The sequence below is a fragment of the Lissotriton helveticus genome, chromosome 8 (assembly GCF_964261635.1).
Source record: "Lissotriton helveticus chromosome 8, aLisHel1.1, whole genome shotgun sequence".
Classification (NCBI taxonomy): domain Eukaryota; kingdom Metazoa; phylum Chordata; class Amphibia; order Caudata; family Salamandridae; genus Lissotriton; species Lissotriton helveticus.
Genome location: NC_136069.1, coordinates 211,006,070 through 211,025,625, shown reverse-complemented (window position 1 = coordinate 211,025,625; position 19,556 = coordinate 211,006,070). Strand labels below are relative to the sequence as shown.

General features: G+C 46.2%; 1 protein-coding gene across 6 annotated transcripts in view; it reads left to right on the top strand.

Moving 5' to 3' along the window:
• SON (SON DNA and RNA binding protein) overlaps positions 1 to 19,556 on the top strand; it is a 661,708-nt gene that overhangs the window by 164,945 nt on the left and 477,207 nt on the right. For all 6 annotated transcript variants that reach the window (XM_078656944.1, XM_078656949.1, XM_078656946.1 and 3 more), the window contains one exon: positions 11,081 to 11,238. In XM_078656944.1, coding sequence (XP_078513070.1) covers positions 11,081 to 11,238 — 158 coding nt within the window. The remainder of the gene's footprint in view (positions 1 to 11,080; positions 11,239 to 19,556) is intronic.

Genomic DNA, 19,556 nt, shown 5'->3' with positions numbered 1-19,556 from the left:
GTCCGAACCAGTGAGCTGCCCGCCTCTGTGTTGTTCGCTAATTTAAAACAAGCAGCGATGCAGGAGGGGTTTGGGGCACAGAAAGGCAATTCCGTCTCTAGTTGAATTTTCAACTACATCATTTTCCTTGTGTATCATAACAATCACATTATTCGAAACTGTATGTGTTGCTGTAGTATCTGCTATTCTTTTCCTTGCTATTTGCATATTATCTAATTTGAGAACTGCGTTTTTAGAGCAGGAAACCCCCATATGTAGGAAACCACACAACAGAAGTAAAAAAATTAAAACTGGAAGTAATTACATGAATAGTTTGGACACCCATAGGGGAATCCAAGAAAAAATACTATGAAACCAGTCCTTGCTCAGGGGCACCTCCCTCCTTGTCCGCTTGTAGACGATGCAGTGCTTGGATGGCAAGAGCAAAAGTTCAGTTTTCAAGATCTTTTCAAGGAATAAAAGTACAACAGGAAACTCCAGTCTTGGCACACACCCCACCCTCCATCGCGTTCCTAAAGTCCAACATATACCAATGTTTCATCACCATAAGAAGGATGGCTTCCATTTCTTTGTTGATAGTGTTTAGGCCCAGCTCAGTGTTGATAATTTTTAACATTTCCTACCTGGTTATTTGTAGCCAGCGGACGTTCGCTTTTGTTTGCAAAATGATGAAGGGTATCGACCCTCCTATGCTGTAGCCCCCAAAAACAGTTTTTTGGCCAGAAGGAAAAATCCCTCTGAACCTTGGTTCTCAAACAAACTTACAGCACAAAAAGAGCATGCAGAAGGTCTGAAAGAAAGTGGAGAGTCAATTACGATCAGGCGAGAACAATTGAATATGCACATACACTGTCAGAATACAAGAAACTGATCATTGAGGAAATAGCAAATATTTTACGACAAAAATACTGGAGGCGAAAAACACCAGCAGGGAGCTGTTTACTAGCCAATCTTCCAGCCAAATCGCAAATAGCTAGTAGCCCAGAATGTTGTAATACTCTGGGACAGTTTTTTTTATAAACAAAGTTGAGCCAGTGTATAAAACCTTCAAAGACAGCAATGACTCCTCCTCTAAGATAACTAAGCCAGGGCTAGATACTTGCACACCCGGCATGGGTTTCTCCTTTTCCTCTCCCATGGTGGAACCGATCATTCAAATGGTGAAGACAACCAAGTCAGGAGCCCCGTCAGACCCCTGCCCGCCTAAAGCTTTCCATCTGTTCCCTGAAATATTCAGTGAACAACTCAGATTAGTATTCACGTAGATAATATAGTCAGGCCTGTTCCTTGAGTCGTGGAAGGCAGCCTCAGTCCTGCCTCTGTTAAAGAAGCTCAACCTTGACCCTAAGTAACCTATCAGCTACTGTCCGATCTCTAGGTTTCCTTTCTAAGGTGCTGGAGAAATTGCTTAACATACAGATTACAACTCATCTCTGCAGGACACCTCCTGTACCATTCACAATATGGCTTTAGAGAGGGCCACGGTACAGAGACTGCTCTGGTCATGGTGGCAGAGGAACTTGGAAGAACACTGGATGCAGGAGGGAAGGCCGCCTTGATTTTGTTAGATCTATTGGCGGCCTTCATGAAGTTTTCACTGGCAGACTTGCGGAGCTGGGGATTCAAGACACCGCCCTCACTCTACTGTCATCCTATCCTACGGACAGAACTTTTGCAGTAGAGTTGGGTGGATCTGCGTCCAAATCTTTCAAACTGCCATGTATGATGCCTCAAGGCTCCTCTTTAAGCTCCACACTTTTTAATATCTCTGTGGCTCCTCTGGCATCGGTTATTAGGCAGTGTGGTTTTTCGGTGGTCTCCTGTGCCGATGACACCCAGGTGGTGTTATCAGTCTCAAATAATGTGGAAGAGAGCTGATCGTTTTAATTACTGCATGTCGCAGGTAAGTACCTGGATGCAGACCAAATGCCTGAAATTGAATGGCGAAAAAACTGAAGTCCTGCTGCTAGGATCCAACACTTCCTTTTAGTTGCCAAGATGGTGGCCGGACAACTTGGGTGAATGCCCAATTCCAGTCCCTAAGGTTAAGAACCTAGGTGTTGTCTTTGATGACAGATTGACATTTGAGTATCAGATTAACAAGCTTGCCTCCACCTTCTGGGGTATTTTAAAGATGATCAGGAAGATCTGTCCTTTTATTCCCTCGGATGCATTAAAAATACTGGTCACAACGTTGGCCCTTTCCACACTGGTCTATGGCAATGCCCTACATGTGGGGATACAATCACAGTATTTATTAAAGCTGCAGCAAATGCAGATTGCTGCAGCTAGATTAATACTGGACATCCCCAAATATGAATCAGTCTCCCATAGACTGCAGTGGATTAAATAATTTAATTCAAATCACAATGCCTAGCATATAAAGCCCCACAGGGTAAAGGACCACTGTATTTGAGGATGCATTTGAAATGGTATATGCCAGCTAGAAACCTAAGATCACCTCATTCAAAATTGCTAGTAATACCCCGGTTTAAGCAGGTTCACTGGGGGAGGGGCAGAAGCTTCCTATTGGGGACAGCGAAAACGTGGAACCTCCTGCCAATCTCGATAAAGAGCAGCACGTCGCTCATGTTGTTTAGAAGATTGCTGAAAACTTGGTTATTCTCCAACTGCTTTGCTCGAATATCGTATCAGCATCACTAGTTACTGCCAAACCCCAACATCCTGCCAATTCCATTGCCAAGACGCCCTTGGGCATCGTGCGCTTTACAAATCTATGAATCAAAACAAATCCTGCATTTACCAGAGTTTCAGAAAACAGTCTAAATTCTTCTGGAATGTCCTTGTACGGAGCCTAGCCAAAATAGTCAGCTGTTTTTCTTATTTGAGCCTGATGCAACAGAGTTGTTTCCTTCTGTAGTGGATATTGGTACAATTCAGACAGATCTTCACCAGGGATGACCATTGTTGGGTGTGTGTGGCCATGAGTGAGCTGAGGCCCCACCATCTGGGGACAAGCTGGGTGTAGACAAGCTCGCTGCACTGCCTATACACATCCGTCAAAGTGGAGGTGTCCCATTGCATGTCCGCTAAATGCAGTCTTACTTCACAGTTCTCATTGGAACTAGCGGCATGGTTCTTTTGCCTCTGAAACTCAAAGAATACAGTGTAAATTTCCATACAATTAGGAATTGCCCCTTCCTCCCCAACCATGTGTTTCTATTAGTCTCTGTATGCCAGATTTCTTGGCATGGGGTGTCTATGCTGTTGTTTGACCATCCTCCCATGGGACTTATTTCCCCTAGCATGGTCAAGGTGAGCGGTTCTGCACTGGAATTCCATATCCAGGGTGCGCTTGTCATTAAAAAAAGATGTCTCTAAATATTTTAAGTGCCACTCCGGGACTTCAGACGGAGGCAGGAGGTTAGTTATTTATACACTGGTGCGGTTGTCGTGCTATCTACAAGAACCTCTTTTCTACGAAGTACTGCGGCCAAAGTGTCCTCTCCTATAGCGCCCCTCTTACGCATCCTGTCTAGTTCCTTTTGAATGACGCTAGGTCCGGTAAAAAGGTACAGTGCTGTGGGTTTGGTCTCATACTCTGTGATGTTTATTACTGCTCTATAGGGTTCTGTTTAGTTCAGTCTTGGCCCTAATCCCACATATGTACGGGTGGGTGAGACATTTTTCTTTCTTGGGGGCTATCTCTTGGAATAAGTAAAGCCTGTCTGCGCCTACTCCGTGGGGTATGAGTGAACATATGTAGCACGACCTATTCGTGCTTTGAGTGCCCACGGTGGTCCTGTGCTGATACCAGGTGTTGTGTAGGTGTGCGCTGTGTAGTACGTGAGGAATGCTGGTGATTGGTTCAGCGTAGGTGTTAGTGAGGTGGGAGCGATCTCTGGGCATGCTTTGCAAGAATGTTGAACTTGGTTTAATGAAACTAGGCTTATTTCTGTCTTCTGAGAGACGCAAGAGCACCCATGCTAAACCGACTCTACAAGAATATAAAAATACATAACTTGTAAAACATTTGCAGGTTTTGGGATGTGCTTCAGGCGTGTTTTCTGTCGTCTGGGCGCCCAATGGTCCCTTGTCTTGGTGTAGTGCAAAAAAAGAGTCTTTTCGTTTCCCCCAAAAATGTTTGTCAAGTCAATTTGCAGTCTGTGTTCTTGAGCAGTTGGCCTTGTTGATGTCCTTTCAAGAGTTTCGATTGAATGGGCGGCGGGCCACAGTGACGATGGTGCACGTGTGGCTGTTTGCAGACCTGTGGGATAAGAACTGTGCCTTGTAGGTTAGCTTGGAAAAAACACAGGCAGTTTTCGGAGCGTTCCTGTGTTTTTCTTTTTTGGGATACACTCTGTATTCACTTTTTTTTAAGACTTTCTAGTGAGGTACTGGAAAGAGCTGGTGGTGTTTTTAGAGAATTGCCATTTTGGGTAGCGTTATTTTGTCAGTACTTTGCCCCCTCCCCGCCCCCCAACTCTCAGTTTGGGGGGCGGGGGGGAGTAGTTTCCTCAGTGGGCTGCTTCTGTTAAATGTATGTGTTTCTTTACCGGAGCTGGGGTGTGCTAGTGACGTGCTTTGGATACGTACGATGTGAGGGGAAGTTTTTTCTTTAATGGGTTTTGTGGGTAATGGCTGTTCCCGTTGTCATGTTCAAGTCCCTATGGTCTCTGCACGTAGCATGTAATTATGTTCTCCCTAATGGAGTTCGATGTTTTGACTATGCCCTATTTCTGGAAGCTTTGGTTTTTGGGCTTCTTTTGGGCTTTGTCCAGTAGATCATTGGGCGCCCTCCGGAGGTCTCATGTAGGGCTGGTTGTAATGTGGCATACCAGTGTAGGTTGAGAAGCTGCTCTGTGGCCCCGTGATTTGTAAGTAGCAATGACTGGGATCAGGCCTTGGATGATGTTCGTGAGTCCCAGTGTATCTTATGACACAAGCTGGATGTGGTGGTGTGAATCTTCATGCACATTGTGTGAGGGACTATGATGGTCTTCTATGGAAACCCCCTTCCCTCCCATCGCCACCCCTCTCCCTCGGATCCAGGATGCTTAGTGTCTGCTGCCCTTGGCAGGAATTGAGGACTTCTACCTGGTGACGCGCTCCTCCCGCGGCTTTGGAGGGGCATGATCCTGTGAACAGAATTTGGATGTGGTTGGGGAGAGGAGGATTCAGAATGTCCTTACGATGGGAGTCAGGTGCGCTGCTGGGACCTGTTGTGAGTAACAAACTGAAACGGCTTATTGCCCGGGTGAATTTCCCTATTTACTTGGTGCCAAATTTGTGCATGGACTACGAAGTTCTGTGTCGTCTCCACACCCCAAGTGCACGGAAAAACTGGCTCCTGGCGCCGGAGCGTCACCTTGTTTTGGAACTGAAAAGGCAGCCTCTATTTGCTGGAGGCCTAAAATGTTGAAGATTGGGTTGATTTCAATCTGGGGCACACCCTAGTGACTTGAGCGAAGGGACCTGGTTGCCTGTATTTAATGGCCTGGTTGGGGGCCACCCTGACCCTCGACAGACTGCCCTCCCGCTAGGTTATGGCCAGCCAATCCGCCCTGGGGGACTAGCAGCAGAGTGGGGCCTAGACCCTTGCAGGCATCCAGAATGGCAGATTTACCGTGGGTTTTTGATTTACGGAACATATGGCAGCCCTGACTTTTCCTGAACGCAAGTAAAGGCTTGAGTTTTTTTCCTAATTCTGTGTCACTATTCTTTATTGTTGTGAGTTTTCTGAATTGGGTATGAAGTGGATTTCTCATATTGGAGTTTTAGATTTACTGCGTATTTGGATTAGGCGATTGCTTAAAGGTATTACCACCCCTGACTGTTGCCCCTCTCTACTGTAGCCTCGGTGCTTGCTGGGCTGGGTTCCTTACCTGCTGCGGTTGCCATGTGTTCGGCCAACCACCCAGCTCTTGTTGTGGCGGGGTGGCTCTAACCTTTTTTCCTTGAGGCTGATTATTCAATGCATTTGCGTTGCTCTGGGTTTAGTTTTGATGATGGATATTCTGTGGGGGTTGTATTGGTACTATTCCTTTCTGCGGGTGATATGCTTTTAGGTGGCATTTTTGGTCATGTGACCCATTCTGTGACAATAGTGTCACTGTTTGAGGCTGGACTGTAGCCAGCTTCACTGACCTCTGCCTCTAGCATGGGTGGATATCCCCTGGGGTCCTGAGGCAGAGCTCCTTTATAGAATAGTGCCATTTGTACGTTTGCAGCCAATGCAGCCCCCTAGAGGTCAGTCTTTTTCAACTTCTGTTGGACCGATTTGGCTGTGTCTCCCTGGGCGTGCTCCTTCTTTTCCCTGTCCTTCTCCTGTCTTTTCGGGTAACAATGTAATGTGTCAGCCTGTATTTCCCGCCAAGGTTTGGTGTCTAGCCCCGTGTGTATCCAGCAGGCAGGCTCTTTTTTGAGGATGTTGAAGAATGCAACCTGGGGACCCGTGTCGGTCGAGGGCTGTCCTGTCTGTTGTCCCGATCATTCCTTCTTTCTGTCTAGTCAGTCACGGTCTCCACAGGCTTCATGCTTTCTGCCATCAATCCTCCTATGTCTGGGCAGACGGGTAATATCTCCCTCAGGGCCGTCCATATCTGGTGTCCAAATGAGTTGAATGCATCCCGTCATGCTCTGTGTTGATACACCGTGACTGCGGGGATGTGGCCCCTCGTAAACACTGTGTCGCCATGAGGCTGCTGAGCAGACATTTGACGTCACCTATAGCTAAGTTGATTCTCTGAGGTTTTCTCAATACATGAGATTCACTTTCCTGCCCCTTCCATTAATGGGGACATTTTGTTCCTGAATCTTTCCTTGTCCATCTGTTCCCATGGCACAGATGGTCCCTGACACATCCTTCTGTAGCGGTGGACATGTTTTGGCGTGGAGCTGCTCTGTCTGTTTCTCTTTGACGTAGCACTTCCATCTCGGATCCCCCCCTCCGTGCTGGATGCAGTTTTCCTCAACATCTATGTCCACTGGTTTGAAGTATCCCTCCTCCAGCCAAGGTCTGTCATACTGGCCCTTACTTTCGGTCCAGTGGGCCAATAGATGGGAAAATGGTCGTGCCAAGACCTCTCCTTTTTCTCTGGACACTCTCTCTAGTGGTTAGTTTGCCTGATTGCGTGTTCAGGGGGAGCGGCGGACGTCCTTGTCGCTGCTTACCTAGTGTGCGCGTAAGGGTGCCATTCTGCCCCTCTTATGTCGTAATTGTGTTTGTTAGGCTTTACTGATTTCTTATTCTTGGTCAGCCCCTCTTCTATGCCGATGGTTGGGTGCTGTGTGGGATTCTGCTGGTGGCCTCTCTTCTGACTCGTCCCAGGCTCATCCTCAAGGAGAGCCCAGGGCCTAGCTCTGAATGTCTCCGGGGAGGGTGTGGTGTTCTCTCTTCCCATTGGGCTTCCCCGGTGAGAGCTCTTTCTCTTGCTAACCTTTGCTTGTGCCTTTCTTCTAAATCTCACCTGGGCTGCCTTCTCCGCTCACTGCTGTGTGCTTCTCTTCTAGGCAGCTTTTTGACCTCAAGCTCACTACCTGATGCTTCCTCTGCAGCCTGAGCACACCCTGGGAGAGCATACCCTACAGCACTACCATCAGCGTCTGACATTGGAGGGATTGGACTCCTATCTTTCTCTCCACTTGTGGTATCCTCCTCCAGAACTGCTATGAACCTCTCTCTGACTCTAGGGCGTTCTGAGGGGCGGTGAGGAGCATGAGCTCCTTGTCACGCTGGTGCTTGGTGGGCCGTGACCCATGGTTGGAGGGGTTGAACTTCGAGACAGTCTGGCACCGTACTGGAAGGCGACTGACTACGCCTGGCCTGATTGGACTGGTAGTCTCACTACCCTGAGTCTGGTGGCGTGCTGCCCTGTGAGGGGCCCACCAGCCCCCTCGACTGGTTGATTGGTGTAACACAGCACAGGGGCGGCTGGGATGGCAGGCATCAAACAGAGCACTTCCCTGCCGGTGTATGGTGGGGAGGTGCGGCTGCCTTGTGTGCGTGCCTGAGGATAGTCTTGCAGTACGGTGACAACCTCCAAGATGGCCAATAATTCTGGTAGGGCCTTTCGTTTAGCCCGCTTCTGACCTCCATACCTGGTCTGTATGTGTCCTTGTGTGTTCTATGGTGTTGGTATCGAGCATTCCCCCCTCAATGCGTGTGCCTTGGTATGGGCGTGCCACTGACTGCAGTTTTCCTCTAGTTTGCAAGCCTGTGTGGGAAACATAGTTTGCCTGTGGTTTCTCCATGATGGGTTAGGAAACTTGTTAGGTGTTTATGAACTTTTGACTGTTTCAAGGTTTTAAATATTTACAAATTGCACTCTGATTGTGGGGTAACTGTGTACATGGGGCTGTATTGGCAACAATCTACTGGTTGCGAGCTCTTTAAAGAAGATTCATCACAAAAGTGCTTAACAATTGACAAAGACAGAAGCAATGAAATAGTAACAACCTGTATCAAAGTGCAATGGTTGGTTCAGAACAGTATAAGTTGTTTTTTAGCAGCAAAATAGCAAATGTAGAATTCTGATTTGTGGGGCGGGGGAAATAGTTAATATTTTATAAACAATAAACGTACTAACATGACATAACATTCAAACATGAAGCACAATTGCAAAATTTTAACAGCGCTACATCAATAATGCATAAATGTAAAACCTATAAGAAACTACAAGAGAAAGATCGACAGAAAAAATAGTTTATTTTGTCAAAAAATCAGCCCGAGGTGAGGGGATACATGGAGCTAAGTGGGCCTAATAGTCTGTCAGTATCGGCTATGGACAAAAATAGAAACGATTTGTGCAGAGAAAAAGAAACAACCTGACAACTATGGGCCCTCTGTGGCCAGACACAAGCTACACCTTGTTCACCAAAGTCCGAATTTTTCCCTAACGTCCAAATTACACCCTATGTCACCCCCAGGGGTCGTGCATACCTTCTCTTGTAACACCCAGTGGTCCAAGAAAAAAAATCCAACTCTTCACTTCTTTCAGACTAGGTCAGTGTTAAAAAACAGACAGCCCCTAAGAAAACTCTTTTAACTAAAGAATAAGAACAAGGTGGTTGCCCTTTATAACCCATCAAGGGCCTAGGTGTAACCAGTTGTGTAATGCTCAGTGGCCCAAGCTAGAATAAGTGGCCTTGTATAGCACACCAAGGGCCTTGGTAGACCAGCTGTGTAACGCTTAGCAGTTCCTGCAAAATATACTACAAACTACCTTCACCTTCTCTATCATGATGACCAGGGGAATAAGTGATCTACACACTTGTCCAAGTTTACCACAAGCCACATGCTGGGGCTAAGTATCGGATCTTATCCTTGTGACGACGACCTCCGCATTGACCTCCGCCTCGCGGATTCAGCAGAACTTTTAATCAATTATGGTGTTTGCTCACCGGTTTTGTTGCGCAGATGTGAATCAGTTTGGGCAGGGGTCCTTGTCCTTCAGCAGCACTCTGGCTCGATAAACCAATTTCTCCTATCTGGCTTGCCAAAATGTTGCTCAGATATGAATTTACCTTGAAAAAATGGAAAGGCGAGGCATTTAGCAAAATAGTAACAAGTTGGTTTAGTTAAACGCAGCGGCTGGAAGATCATTGTCAGAATCGCATCTGAAGAAAGTCTCAATGTACAGAAGTTTTGACCGATCATGTATAGTTTGTGAGGTACAATGAAACTATTTCACATTCTTAGAGAGCACGTCGGTCCCGGCCTAGTCATAAATCATAAATGCAACCACTTGATAAGGGGGAATCACAGGTGGCTCTTCAGCTCGGGGAGAGCTAGTGCAGGCCAGTGTATATACTTCCAGATGTCAGGCATGGGGAACTTGTGATCACTACGTGTGCTGTGCATGCTGTGTCCTGAGTGTTCCTAACTATATGTACTATCTCACTTTGTGATATTTTGGGAATGGGTGCCTTTGGCCAAACTTCTTTTATTGGGGCCAATTTACTCCGACCTGTTTGTGGTGTGGTTTGCCTATGTGTGAGGTGTACCACATTTTTCCCTGGTTGCGAGTTTGTCTTCGAGCTGAGGGTAATTCCACCTGTGACCTATCAATCTGGCTGTGTTTGGGTCACAGGGCTTGTCTGGCTATGTGTTTCTGACTCTGGGTTGAAGGGGAGGGCCCTTTTGTGAATTCAACAGCAACAATACGAGTTATTGCGTGTACATAAAACATGGTGGTCATTGATATCATATTTACCGACATTCCCCTTATTATGCATACTGTTGTCGTAGTGTACATCGACATTGCTTTTACCGGTATTGACATAGTTATGCATGCATAGTTTATGGCGTACATCGACATTGCATTTATTAGTATTGCCGCTGTTGTGCATTAATATATCATGGTGTACATAGACATCATATTTACTGATAACACGTGCACTTGCTCACTCACCTCACCTATTAATCCCTACATGTTTATTCATCACTTTTTTGTCTGTCCAAGCACTGGCTCGCTTATTTATCTGCTCATTCATCCATGTATCCGACCCCTTCATTCACCCATCCATGCACTTACTTGGCCATTCAGTCATTCACTTTACCATGCACACATTCACTTAACCATGCACCCAATTGCTTACCAGTCTTGTCATTCCTACGCTCATCTATTCATCCATAGTCTTATTTATCCTCTCATGAATCCACACCCCAGCACATACAAAATGGTCAGTTAAGGAAGAACTTAGATTTTTTTAATAAAGCCGGCATATTGACTTTGCCAGTGGCTGTTATTTTGGCAGGTTGGCACATTAAAAAAAAAATGAATTGAAATGACATCAATTAGTTGTTGAAGGGGCATGTACGTAACACAAAATATTTTTGCTATGGGTTCTCCTGGTATCTAAAGTGATGGTGTGGAAAGTACATTAGACGCAGTATAATTGTGGAGAGATCATTATGATAAGGTTGTGTTATTATTTTCTTTTTAGTTGTAATGTAAAAATTACTAGATAAGTACTTTTGTTAATAGTTATTTTTCCACATTTGACATACACATGTCATTTAAGAACTTTGTGTTACAGCTAAATTTAAATAATGTAATCCAAGAATTTAAATTTAAATAGAACTGTAATTCTAAACTGTGTGCTTACCTTTTTCCAGAAAAGGCACAACTTCTTTCAATAGCCAAAGCTAATGCAGCTGCCATGTCTATTAAGACCGGCATACCTTTACTGCAGAACCTGAAGCCTGCTGTACCTACAGTGGAAGACAAAATTTCACAAAGATCTGGGGGAACCACAATACAGGAGCTCATGGATGTAAGCAGACAGTGATTGTTGACATTTTTCTATTAAGCATATGTAGAACATTGTAATCGTTGTTCCGAAGGGTCTTGAGAATAATTTAAGATGTGCATGAGTTTTAGAAACGCTACAGTATTTGCCATATTGTAAATTGTAAAAACTAGTTTCTGAAAAATAGAAATTGTTAGACACCTCCCAATGACTGACTCTCCCTATGTATAGTATGGTTACATGACTATTTTCATAACTCCTACAACACTTATTGTAAATTACGATGTTCATTCCTCACTATAAACAGCTATGGTTTATTTATCTTACTGAAAATGAGCACAAGTCACAGTAGCTACAGTGTATATGCAGATTTTTAGGTTAAAGCCCCCTCCCCACCCCCAAGTATGTGATTACCTTTTCAACTACTTGAGAGAGCCCTCTAGTAACTTCTTGTGAAACTGTCTCCCCTATTGAAGTGTTGTACCAGCACTATCAATAAGGAGAAAACCATAATTTCAACTCAGATAGAGCTTACACTCACCAAAACATAAACAGCCAAAATAAGCTATTAATTGTACTTGTACCAGTGAATAAACATCCTATAAATACTAGGTGTGACCAGAAGCTTTATAAAAACAACAAAATCAAGATATGTATTGGAATCAGTCATTTTGACTCCTTATAATGAGCTATCTTTGGCAAATAAATAATCCAATAGCAAAAGTTTGTAAGCAACTGTATATACTAAAGCCACACCCCTAAAGCTTGATGCAGGTCAGTTTAAGCAGGTGTTTCTCACTTGAGCTAGACTTCTATTAACAAGTGGGACATCAATTATTTGAAAATATGTTCGATGCATGTGTGGCTGTAGATACACATGCTTAGCATAATCCTGCCATCTAGTGTTGGGCTTGGATATGTGCAAGTTGTTTTTGCTTCAAAGGCAGTCTTTCCAGTCACCAGGTAGTGTGACTCCACTTGATGGTAAAGCGCATGGTCATCAACTCCATTTTTAGATTTTCTTCCGCCATCTGATTTGGACGTGTGCGCTTGTCAATAGCAGCTGCCTCTCTCTCCCCCTCCATTCCTTTCAACTTTGTCAGCGCAACTCTAGTTAGCTGAGGCCCTCATGGTCCTTTGCTCTTCGAGGCGAACCTTAAAACTCTGCACCTTGTCCACCTGGTGATGGAACGGATGTCCTCCCGCTTCTGTCCTCGAAGCCACGCCTAGTACCTGTGCACGATCTCCATCCAGGTGTAAAACCTGTCCCTCTCCCCTGTACATGAGGCCAGCTGCTAGTCCTGCAGATCATTTCTGTCCAAGAAGACTCAAAATGTGTCTCTGCAGCTTCAAAGAAACACAGGATCTCTTGGAACCTGAGGATCTTCAAGAAGAGGAGCAGGCGTATGCTGCAGACAAAGTTGCATTCTTCCCCAACAACAGATCCGTATCAGAGGTTGAAATGTAGGATCTCGCGCAGTTCCACCTCCACCTCTACCTCCACCTCAACCCCGACCACAGAACACCACCTAAAGTGTCACCTACCCATGCCAGACATGACAAAAATCCATTGTTTGGCCACCACTGCCCTCGGCACGATCGGCTGTGTCTGACATGCCCATCTTCGGCTCGACGCTGAAAACAAATGCACAGGCTGCATGCCTCCGAGCCGATTACTTCTGCATCAGAGCCGTGCCGCTGATCGGCGTTGAAACACTGTTCGATGTCGCCACCTGTTTCTCACCCGTAAACATTGGCGCTAAAAACATTTGCATTCGGCAAAAAAGCAAACCGTTCGGAGTCTGTGGAACCTGTGCTTCAGTGTCTGCAGGAGAAGTTGGACTCCAGGCAGAAACATATCATGATTCATCCAGGTACTGGACACATCATTACAAGACTTCAACACACTGGTGCACAGCCATAAAAGAGACTGCTGTCCTTTCTAGAGGCTTTGGATAAATAACCTCCACCAAAGTATAATAAGAAGTTGGAGCAGGTCACAAGTCCGGTGCAAATCAGCCCACTTCCAACACCTGCTGAGCACCATACACATTCACCACCGGCTTCCCCTGCTGCCCATGCTCCATACTCACCAGAGAGTTCCTTCCATTATTACACCGGACGAGAAAAGAAGGGGATGATTTTTCTTTCCCACCTCATGATGTCCCTTGGGACACTTGCGACGCAGAACCTTCTGCTGATAAAGACCCTGATCTTTATCCTGCTAAACCCTCTTCCCCGGAAGACCACAACCGCCTACCATGATCTCATAGGTAGAGCTGCCACCTTCATAAGGGGCAGTTACACACTGAGCCACTAGAGGATGATTTTTTGTTTGAGACCCTATCCTTCAATCAATCAATGCCACAATACCCACTGATGCTAAAAGTCATGTTGGGACACACTCCCAATATATTCAACTGCCCTTTTAGGTCTAGGGTAATTGCGCCATGGGTTGACAGAAAATATAAGGTGTCACCCAATGACCCTATGTACATAAGAGGATAGCTTCCACCTGATAGCCTAGTAGTTGCCAGAGGGCCAACTCCCAAACAACTGGTGATGCACCCCCACCAGATAAAGAAAGTAAGAAAATTGATGCCACAGGAATGAGGATGGTTGTCCAATTTGCCAACCATTGGCGGATCGCCAATTCATTGGCCTCCTCTTGCGCTACAACAGTTCTCACTGGGATGAGATGGGGGAAGTCCTCCAACATCTCCCAGAGGAGCATAAAAAGAAAGCTTATCAGATTGTCCTTGAGGATAGGCTCATCTCTAATACTACTGTCTGTTGTGCCCCCAATGCTGCTGACACTGCAGCTAGATGCATAAATTCCAGCATTCTCCTCAGAAGACAAGCCTAGCTTCGGGTCTCAGGTTTTAAACCTGAGGTCCAACATTACCTTTTGGTCCTCCCATTCGATGGAGAACATCTTTTTGGTTCTCAAGTCGACACTCCTTAAGAAAATCAAAAAGGATAATGAGACAGCTAAGGCCATGGGGGCATTGCAGACACCATCCCACCGTGGCTCATTTTGCTGCTCCTCTTACTGTGGAGGCTCAGAGCACCTCCCCTGAGACTGGCACCTCCTACCAGCGTCTTCAGGCACAAACGAACTCCCCCCATGGGATACTAGAGGCTCCTACGGGATAACTGCTCCAAAGGTAGAGGCAAGGGTGCATTGACGAAGCCATCCGCCACAACCACCTAACCCTGATTTTCCAACCATTCCCCATCGATCCCATAACACCTTCCAGGGGTCAAATACAAGGGTTCTTTCCCGCCTAGCGGAATTTCACCTCCGACCAATGGGTGTTTGTTATTATCCAGCATGGTTATTGTTTGGAGCTCACTTCAATTCCTACAAGTATTCCACCTCGCAATCAAAAACATCAGTAGTTGCTCAGTTCAGGCACTCCTCAAAAAAGGTGCTATAGAACCAGTGCCACTCTACCAGCAGGGCACAGGAGTTTATTCACTTTACTCCCTTATTCCTGAAAAAGATTGGTCCCGGAGACCAATCTTGGACCTCAGACCCCTAAACGTATACATTCTCTTAGAGCCCTTTCACATGGTCACTCTTCAAAATGTCATCCCCTTATTACAACAAAGCAACTGAATGGTCGCTCTCGACCTTAAGAACGGCAATGTCCACATTCCTATTCCCCCGGGACATCAACACTATCTCAAGTTTGTCAGAAATGGTCAGCACTTCCAATTCAAAGTGCTTCCTTTCGGGTCACAACTGCCCCTAGAGTGTTCACAAATGTCACGCTGTAGTAGCTGCTCACCTGTGCCGGTAAAACATTCATGTCTTTACAATATCTGGACGACTGGCTCAGCAAAAGTGCAACTCAGCAAAAGTGCTTCCAGCACACTCGGGCCACCAAAAAAAAACTCGAAATCAACTAGGCTTTACCATCAACGCAGTCAAACCCCACCTCTACACCTTTCAAAAATATCCCTACCTAGGAGTGATCCTTGACTCACAACAGTGGATGGTTTCCCCCAATACTGTCAAGATACAATCCTTCCAGGCACACATTCCCCAATTTCCGACACATCATCAGGTAACAGTGAGGACAGTCCTGCATCTCCTCGCTATGATAGCACCCCATGCCAGACTCAACATGCAGGAGTGCTCAGCGCACCAATAGACTCAAGTGAAGGTCAATTGGAAGATCTAGTGTTGATCAGCCGTCCAGCTTACCACTCTCTGCAGTGGTGGAACTCCAACAACTTGTTAAAAGGAGCTCAGCCTTTCCTAGAACCGCTGCCACAGTAAATATAACAACGGATGCCTCCCTCATGGGATGCTGAAAGCATTCCTAAAATTTAACTGTCCTGGGACACTGGACACCCAGTCAGACACATCTACACATCAACACATCAGTCGCCTGGAGTTGCTTGCTGTTCACTTAGCTCTGAGATACTTCCTTCCTCACCTGATTGGCAAGGTAGTCCTAATCAGAATCGACAACATGACATCCATGTAATATCTCCAAAAGCAAAGTGGTACCAGGGCCCCCTCATCATTCTCATTTAGCCCAGACCAATTGGAGGTGGTCCTTCTGGTACAACATTCACTGGTTAGCGGAGTACTCCCTGCAGAGGATAACCACCATGTAGATCTCCTCAGGAGGTGTCAACAACTCCACAAGTGGGAACTACACCCACAAGTCTTCCACCAATACTTTCAACATTGGGGTAAACCGCAAATCGATCTCTTAGCCACAGCAGAAAACGCCAAATGCCCAAACTTCGATGCCAGGTACTTACACCCACAATCCAGGGGCAATGCACTATGGAGGAGTTGGTCTGGGATATTAGCTTACTCTTTTCCACCTCTCCCACTGTTTCCGTTTGTGGTTTACAAACTTCAGCAGACATCTCTCAACCTCATCTCAGTGGCTCCCACATGGGTGCGGCAACCATGGTTCAACACTCTCCTATAACACAGTAGTTCCCGACGAAATACTGCAGAACAGGCAGGACATTCTCACGCAGAAACAGAGAAATCAGACACCCTGATCCCCCAACCTTGCGATCTGGCTACTAAGTCTTATCATTTGGCTACCTGAATGTTCCACAACAGTGCGTGGACATTCTTAAAGAGGCACGCAGGCCTTCTTTTCATGGCTGTTATGCTGCTGAATGGAAAAAGTTTGTTCACTACGGTCATTCCACCAAGAAAGAGAGAGTACCTTCCAGGAAAATAAAAATAAGGCCCTAGGAGAGGATTCTAGAATATATACATGGACATAGGAGCATCCAGGAGCAAAGTCAATAATTCCTGGCAGGAACTCTCTCTTTCTTGGTTGTATATTATTTCCCCAGCCTACCTGCCTATACTTTGGGGTCCCCCTTCTTTATAGTCACTACTGTCATTCCAGACACATTGATTCATTAGCCGCAGAGGTTCAAGACATTGTTACTTATCTCATTTGCATACCTCTTGTTTAGCTGTTACACCTAGCGGCTGTAGCTGCACATCTACAAAACCAACAACACACTTCCCTATTCAGGATTGCAGTCACCAAAGCATTTCTTGAAGGTCTTAAGAGTCATGCCATCTAGACTGCCACCAAGCAAACGCATTAAGATGATGGACTTTTTACACTCACCCCCAGTCACTACTAGATCTGGGTTGAATCAATCATCGTTCTTTTCGGGGTAACACCCCTCATCAGCCAGGCTAGCATGAATCCAGTGGCAAAGTGAGCAAGGGACCCACGTTTGGGCATACCATGCCAACGTAGGGCTGCCACCAGCTCCTATGTGGAACTTTCCATGCTTTTGCATTCAAACTTTTGTGAGACACCTGGTGACGACTAGTGGAATTGCGGCTTGAAGTAAGAATTTCAATTCTTTTGTATTTGACTTGGGAGGGAGGACTAGTAATGACTAGTGGAACTGCAGCTTCTTGTAATAATTTTAAGGCTTTTGGATTGGACTAGAAAGCGACCCCTAGTAACTACTATTGGAACTGCAGCTGAGTGATAGAATTTCAATGTTTGTGTATCTATAGCTATCTTTCTATAATGTCCCTCTAACCGTTGGTTTCTTAACTGAAAATATATATTTTTGCAGCGTGAATCTTTCTGGATTCAGTATGCTGTGCATTATTCCGCCATCTCGTGGTTGGGTCCAGAATAGTTGTATTTTCTTTTTTTATTTTTTTTCAGCCCAGGTAGGGTGGGCATCGATGTACCATCATTTGGTGTCCTCTGTGACGTCGGCACGCTTCCGGCGTAAGCTCCCTCCTGTGGTCGCCATCTTCAGATTCTTTTTTCTACCGTTGGGTCTGGATTGTCAACAAAGGAGCTCCAGAACTTTGGAGGCAGAATCACTGGAAAATCTACGAAAATCACCAGGAAAACTTAGTGACCAGAGAACCAGTCAATTAACAGGGACGACGAAGAAGGAAAAGAACCAATTCTTCAACGGCCAATGACTATGCGCTCACAGGGTGCCCCTGAGCACCGTGATGGACAAGACACCGTTCAAATTTTGCGAACACTGCAGACACAAGTACTGGCAGATGGACCAGCATCAAGTCTGCAACCTCTGCCTTCCGCTTGACCACCGGAGCGAGGACTGCAACGCCTGTGCGGTCTTCACGCCTAAGACCCTTAGGGTGAGAGAGACAGCGGATGGCGAAGCACGTCATGCAAGGGACAAGGGACACCTCCATCGCTCCGAGACGTGGGTCTCTCCAGTAAAGAGGATAACATCGCCGAAGGGCCAGAAGACTCGACTGACGTCTAGGTTCAAAACAGGTAGGAGGTAAGAGAGTAGTCGACCCCTAAACTCTCGACGGACACTCGAAGAAGTGATTCCAAATCATCCCAAAAAGGGGCACTGCTGTCAAAGTCCTTGACACTAGCAGCTGCACCAAATGAAAAACAGCCCAGCGGATCCTTGGCTAAGGACTCCCAGCCGGCTAAAAGCCTGGAAAAGGCAAAGCAGTCGAAAGCGGTTCCAGAAAAGGAACACTCGACGTCGAGGCAAGAATCACATAAGCAAGGCCCATCGACTGCGACATTGTCTGACCGCGAAAAGGATGTAGGAGAATCTCGACGCCGAACAAGCGTCCGGGATGGACAGAAAAAGGAGACGACTCTAGGCCGAAATGGCGATTATTCTCCAGAGAAAGAAGGATTTAGATGACAAAATGAGCCTGTACATGATCTCATCGAAACCCGTGCTCTAGGTCGAAGCCGAGAGCAGCGCAGAGGAACTCCAGCCGCCGAACACTCCAGAACCCGCCGAAGAGCAGGTAGAAGAAGACCTGTATTACTACGGCGAGGAGGAAGAAAAATCGTACCAGGCCTCGACATTTTCAGAGTCCCAAGATCTTCCATGGCAGGATCTCAAAGCCGATTCGCCTATAGAGGACGTAGAGTCCTACCCATCTAGGCCAGATGACATTGGAATGATAGCCAAGTCATAAAGAGTGCGGCAGAGACATACAAGGTGAAGCTGGAGGAGAAAAAACCTTGGGCATGTTTCCTGCTGGACACACACTTGCCCACACAGACAAGGAGCCAGTTCTTGCCAATGCTTCCTGGTGTGCTGGACCAGGAAAGGGAGGTGTTCAAAGTACCAGCTATATGCAGATCTGGTACCTCAATGTGTGAAAAGAAATACAAACACTCCTCACAGGACCCCATGCACATCAGGGGGTCAGTACCACCTGACTCCATTATCGCAGCCACAGCCAGAAGGAGAGCCAACATCCCCTCAAATATAGGACCTCCTCCTGACAAGGAAAGCAAGAGGATGGACCTGACAGGGAGGAAGATGGAAAGGAGTGCGGCAATACAGTGGCGTATCGCAAACTCCAATGCCCTCATCAATAGACAAGTGTATCAACACTGGGAGGAGGTCGGAGAACTACTCGAGCACCTACCAGCCCATTACCAGAAGGGGCCAGCCACCTGATAGAGGAGGGGAAAACATGGCTAATACATGTTTGAAATCGGCTCTAGACACAGCGGAAACATCAAGTAGACAAATGATGATAGGGGTAACAGAGAGAAGACATGCCTGACTCCGTATCTCTGGCTTCAAAGCAGAAGTGCAATTAACATCCTCAGCACACCCTTTAATGGTGATCATATGTTCGGCAGCACATTCTACGAAAAGTTAAACCAACTGAAAAAGGAGAATGAGACTGCAAGGTCAATGGGAGCACTACAATTCAGGGGCATGAGAAGGGGAGTACCTCAAAGAAGGCCAGCAGGCAGGGGTAACAACCAATCAGCCACATCTCACCAATCCTTTAACCAAGGCTTCCAAGGGGGAAACCAGGTTCAACAGCAGGGACTGCAACAGCA